The sequence below is a fragment of the Danio rerio genome, chromosome 20 (assembly GCF_049306965.1).
Source record: "Danio rerio strain Tuebingen ecotype United States chromosome 20, GRCz12tu, whole genome shotgun sequence".
Classification (NCBI taxonomy): Eukaryota; Metazoa; Chordata; class Actinopteri; order Cypriniformes; family Danionidae; genus Danio; species Danio rerio.
The window spans coordinates 53,292,501-53,298,908 of NC_133195.1; the positions used below are offsets into that span (position 1 = coordinate 53,292,501).

Here is a 6,408-nt window from a genome sequence, read left to right on the forward strand (position 1 = left end):
GGGGGCTTGCAAGATCTGCAGAGTGGATGATCAACATCAACAGCCTGAGGGGTCAAGACGTTTGTGCTGCCCATTACATTACAAACCACAGGAGAGGGCAAATTCTCCAGCAGGATAGCGCTCCTTCTCATACTTCAGCCTCCACATCAGAGTTCCTGAAAGCAAAGAAGGTCAAGGTGATCCAGGATTGGCCAGCCCAGTCACCAGAGTAAACATTATTGATTATGTCTGGGGTAAGATGGAGGAGGAGGCGTTGAAGATGAACACAAAGACTCTTGATGAGCTCTAGGAGTCCTGCAAGAACACTTTCTTTGTCATTCCAGATGACTTTATTAATCAGTGATTTGAGTCATTGCAGAGATGTATGGATGCAGTCCTCCAAGCTCATGATGGAGTCAGACACAATATTCATTCTGCTTCCACTGCAGCATGACTTTATATTCTACACTGGACATTATTTCTGTTCAGTGACAAGACTTATGTCTAAGCAAAGTCAGACTGTACTGTGCTAATGAAATAATTAAAAATCAAGGCATGATCATATTTTATTTTGGTAAAATAAGCGTCATCTAGAGCAGGGGTTTTCAAACTGGGGTCCCCTGGTGGGCTGCAAGATAGCGCTAGGTGGTCCGCTACAACTTGGCAGAAACAAAAAATGATTTAATTTTTAGATTTTTTTCCAATCCTAAAATTATTAATGACTATAAATTATTAGTCTATATATAGTTTTATGATTTATATAAGTGGATACTTGATTGTAATGTGTTTATACCAAAATCCTTTGCGCTCTTTAAGGTTTTACATACAGTTGAATAGGGCAATTAGCGGCTGTAAGTGCAGTACAGATGATGGAAAGATTTTTATAGAATCTCGCTTCTGCAAGCAGTTCATGTAAATCTGACTTGGCGAGCGTTAAGGCGGAAACCAGAAAATATGACGAAACTTACATTGCGTTTGGTTTTACCTGCCACTAAAGCAGGGAGTCGATAGACCCCAGTGTGTTCTTTGTCAAAAGATTCTCTCCAACAAATGCATGAAACCATCCAAGCTCAAGCGCCATCTACAGCAAAAACATCCCAATGAGGCAGAAAAATTGACTATTTCAAACATCAGGAGCTGTGTTTGGCCTGGCAGGCTAGTATTTTTCGGCAGCACGCATTAGTCCCTGTGAGGTGTTTAAAAGCGTCATACTTAGCATCACTCCACAAGCATTGTTATTACCAGCTACCAAAGACATCATTAAAGAGTTATTTAGAGAGGAAGCGGCATGAAAGGTAGATTGTGTGCCTTTGTCAGACAACACAGTAAGCAGACACATAAGTTTAATGTAAATATTTAGCAGTTTTCCATAAATGCAAGATAAGGGAAAAAAAACTACAGAAACTACTACTGTCCAGATTTATATATCTATTTATCTATTTATTTATTTATTTTTTCTAATGAAATATAAATATTTTGAGAATCATTTCTGGCTGTAGTGAGTTGCCAACTAATAAAATAAGTGAAGTTTATTCATAAACTAATTTCGAGAGGATCACGTGCTTATGATTTATCACGGCCGGTCTCGTATTTGCTAATCACTATCTTCCAATCATATGAGCCCTAAGCTACTATGAATAACCGCAGTTTTCAGTCCATTTTATCTTAGTTTGGAAGAAACCCTGCTTCCTCCCCTATTCTCCTCTTTACCTCTGATTGGGCAGCCCGGCGGCCCAGTGGTTAGCACTGTGAGCCCCACAGCAAGAACACTGCCGGCCCTGGTCCTGCCAAGCCGATGGCAAGCCTGGTCCTGCCAAGCCTGGTCCTGCCAAGCCCTTGAGCTCGGGGCTCTCTCCCGGGACAGCATGCCAAACAAGCTTTTTATAGATCATCAGCTAAGTGTGAACTCTTGAAATAGTTTTAAAAACAATACAATTTTGCCTGCTTGTGAAATATGAACTGTAATGTCTTCATGTTATACAGAGTTTTAGTTTACATACTTATACTTGAAATACATAAGTGACTTTAAACTTTAGGCAAAGGGGTCCCCTGCAAGGAATCATCATATTTGGGGGTCCCTGAGATTAAAAAGTTTGAAAGCCCCTGATCTAGAGGCCTTTGCCTTTCATGTAAGCCGCTTCCGATACCAAATGATCCACTAGAAGTATTTTTATTGGTTGTTCCTAAAACTTGTATAGGAGACAAGACTTTTGTCTGGTAGTGTATCATACATTGTTGACTGATGAATGCGTGTGTGTGTGCAGGTGCGACTGAAGGACTCTCTGGTCAGCTCTCTGCAGTTCTGTAAGGCCAGAGACACAGAGCTGGCCTGGATCGACGGCGTTCTGGACATGCGTGTGGAGAAAGTGGACACGGGTGTAATCGTGGAGCTGGGAGAGGCGAAGGACGAGGCAGAGGAAGGAGGAGAGCAGGGGATGGAGGTGACAGAGGAGCTGAACACCGAGCCCAGCACTGCAGCCGCCGCAAACCAGAGGGCCATGAAGACTCTGTTTGGAGAAGACGAGAAGGAGATTTCAGAGGAGAGCGATGTCATTCCTACACTGGAGCCACTGCCGGCACATGAGGTAAAGAGAGGCGGGTTATTAAACACTTGTGGGGCTAATAATTCTGACTGTTTTTATATATTTATGTTATTTCTACTCTTTACACTTCTGGTTAGATGCTAACTGCATTTCATTGGCTCTTTACTCTACTTTCCACTATGGCAATATAGTTGAATCTAATGAAGTATGGCGTGTTAATGTGTAATAATGTTTGTGTGTTTTTGGGCAGGTCCCGGGGCATCAGTCTGTGTTTATCAACGAGCCACGGCTGTCTGACTTTAAGCAGGTTCTGCTGCGTGAAGGCATTCAGGCTGAGTTTGTTGGTGGAGTTCTGGTGTGTAATAATCTGGTGGCCGTCAGGAGGGTGAGTGCAGTCACATTTACACCTCAATATATCATCATCATCATATCTATGGCTTATTGATATAATTGCTTATTGGTGCACTTTATAAGCTGTACAAACTGAGTGTGTTCATGCATTTTGTTCAGAAAAAGTCCAATCTGGGCCTTATCACCTTAAAAAGACAGCTATGCACTGATTTGTAAATATATATATATATATATATATATATATATATATATATATATATATATATATATATATATATATATATATATATATATATATATACACACACACACACACAAACACAGTGCATCCGGAAAGTATTCATAGCACTTTTTTAGGTTACAGCCTTATTCTAAAATGGATTAAATTCATTTATTTCCTCAACATTCTACACACAATCCCCCATAATGACAATGTGGAAAAAGAGTTTTTGAAATTGTTGCAAATTTATTAAAAATTAAAAACCTGATAAATCACATGTACATCAGTGTTCACAGCCTTTGCTCAATACTGTGTTGATGCACCTTTGGCAGCAATTACAGCCTCAAGTCTTTTTAAATATATGATGCCACAACCTTGGCACACCTGTCTTTGGGAATTTTTGCCCATTCCTCTTTGCAGTACTTCTCAAGCTCAAGGATGGGAAGCAACGGTGTACAGCCATTTTCAGATCTCTCTAGAGATGTTCAATAGCATTTAGGTCTGGGCTCTGACTGCGCCACTCAAGGACATTCACTAAGTTGTTGTGAAGCCCCTCAATTGATATTCTGGTGGTGTGCTTTGGGTCATTGTCCTGCTGGAAGATGAACCGTCGCCCCAGTCTGAGGTCAAGAGCACTCTGTAGCAGCTCTTTATTCAGGATGTCTCTGTGCATTGCTGCATTGATCTTTCCCTCTATCCTGACTAGTCTTCCAGCTCCTGGTGCTGAAAAACATCCCCACAGCATGATGCTGTCACCTCCATGCTTCACTGTAGGGATGGTGTTAGCCTGGTGATGAGCGTTGCCTGCTTTTCACTCCAAAAAGTTCAATTTTAGTCTCATCAGAGCAGAGGATTTTGTTTCTTACGGTCTGAGAGTGCTTCAAATGCCTTTTGGTAAATTCCCGGTGGGGAGTGGCTTCCGTTTGGCCACTCTACTATACAGGTGCACAGATGGTTGTCCTTCTGTAAGGTTCTCCTCTCTCCATAGAATAACGCTGGAGCTCAGACAGAGTGACCATCGGGTTATTGATCACCTCCCTGACTAACGTCCTTCTCCCTGATCACTCAGCCTAGATGGCCGGCCAGCTCTAGGAAGAGTCCTAGTGGTTCCAAACATCTTCCACTTACGGGTGATGGAGGCCACTGTGCTCACTAAAACCTTCAGAGCAGCAGAAATGTTTTTGTAACCTTCCCCAGCCTTGTGCCTCGAGACAATCCTGTCTCTGAGGTCTACAGACAATTCCTTTGTCTTCATGCTTGGTTTGTGCTTTGACATGCACTGTCAACCCTGGGCCCTTATATAGACAGGTGTAAGCCTTTTCAAATCATGTCCAATCAACTGAATTTGCCGCAGGTGAACTCCAATGAAGCTGCTGAAACATCTCAAGAATGATAAGCTCAATTTAGAGCTTCACGCCAAAGGCTGTGAATACTGATGTACATATGATTTTTATTTTGTATACGTTTTAGTGCACCTTAAGAAAAGTTTTGCACTGCCGTTTTATTAGCAAGGACTTGAAAGTACTTGAATGTCAGACATATGGATTTAAGGCCTGGTATTTAAAAACAAACACGGGTCCTTGAAAGTGCTTAAATTAAATTTGACATTAAATTTGACATTTTTGTTTTTTTCAACAATTGTACTCAATTATCAAATACAGATTAATCCTAAATTAAAAACCTTAAATTTAGATCTTGTACAATAACACTGACAAATGATGCCAATTTTATCAATATTTCAGACACCGCATTTGAATATCTCCAGAAAAACACATATGATTAAAGTTCTTTAAATATGAGTTTTTAAAACTGTCAAAATGTTTGAAAACTCCTCATTACTATTATTATTTTTCAAGTAAAAATTAAGTGCAAGTGAAATGCTAAGCACTGCACAGACTTGTATGGCGCTACATATGTTGGGGATGAATTATAAAGGTGGCTGATTTAAAATTAACAGTACTCCTTAAAAGTCCTTGTTTTACATACAGTCAAGCCTAAAAATTATTCACACCCCAAGTTATTTTATATTTAACCAGCAAGTTTTTTTTTTTTGGACTGGAAATGCTGGTGAGAGATGAGCATGACAAAAGCAGTAGAGCTTTTATTATGCCACAGTTCACCACTTTCGGTTTTTCAGCTCGTGATCACGCGGAGAACAAGCAGAGCTGCTGCGCTCTAATAAGACACACAACATAATAAGACCTTGCTGCTGCTTCTCTGATGTTTTCTAGAAAGCCAAACCGGATATCAAAAGTGTTTTTCAAAATATTCAGCATGACCGTAAAATGGCTTTGAAAAAATTAAAAACTGCTTCTATTTTAGAAAAAATATAACAAATAAGACTTTATACAGAAGAAAAAATACTACAGTGATTACTTTGAAAAATTCTTCGCCATGTTAAACATAAACCATTTAGGAAATATAAAAAAACTAACAGGAGCGGTGTTTTTTTTTTTTTTTTTTTTTTTTTTTTTTTTGAGGGCTTCTAGTGGTTTTTAGCTATTTTAATGAAATAAATCTTACATATTGTCCCTTTATACTCATCTTGATTGTCCAGTGTTTGTAAGTAAGATCATCAGGCATGTTTTCATCACTGATTCTCTGTGTTTTTCTGTGCGTCAGACTGAAGCGGGCCGCATCTGTCTGGAAGGCTGCCATTGTGACGATTACTACAGGATCCGTGAGCTGTTGTACGAACAGTACGCTGTCGTTTAACGATCCTTCAGCCGCAGTCCAAACTTTCATTCCCTTGACGCCTTTTGAGTTGCATATGTTTTATTTTTGTTTGCCCGTGTGTTTTCATGACGGACATTTTGACCCAAATCGAGAGCGTCTGCCGGGACTGTTGAAGAATCATTACTTTTGTTCAGAACTGCTGGATGGAAATGTTTTTTACCTCTTTATTTTGTTCACTGATAAAAACTTCAGTTTTCGTAATGAAGCGACGTGTCGAAGTGAGTTTGTGCATTCACAGTTTTCACATTCATGCTGTTATCTAAAGCCAGCCGGGCTTGCTCAGAATAGCTCACTGTCGGATGAAGGTTTTGTGTGTGTGCGTGCATGGAACACATATTGCATTTGCCAACATGTGAAGTAAGCAGCACAGCATAATAATGAATACAGTATCCCACAATGCCTTGCTTACAACTTTTGACGGATGAACTGGAAATCAGATCAGACATTATATTTACATTTTTTTACTAGTTAAACTCCGCGTGACGTCATTGTCTTTCGCTTTAAGATTTAAAGGGCTAGCTTTGTACCTGACCCCCATAAGTGGTTTGGTTTAAAAGTGTAAAATCTATATTTTTGCAC

The 6,408-nt window shown here is 39.9% G+C and overlaps 1 protein-coding gene across 3 annotated transcripts in view; it reads left to right on the forward strand.

The window, feature by feature from the left end:
• The window catches only part of cpsf2 (cleavage and polyadenylation specific factor 2), a 35,313-nt gene extending 29,279 nt beyond the window's left edge, over positions 1–6,034 (forward strand). For all 3 annotated transcript variants that reach the window (XM_017352464.3, NM_001002384.1, XM_073932364.1), the window contains 3 exon segments: positions 2,244–2,564; positions 2,773–2,907; positions 5,716–6,034. In XM_017352464.3, coding sequence (XP_017207953.1) covers positions 2,244–2,564; positions 2,773–2,907; positions 5,716–5,808 — 549 coding nt within the window. In that variant the 3' untranslated portion in view covers positions 5,809–6,034.
• Positions 6,035–6,408: the final 374 nt, after the last annotated feature.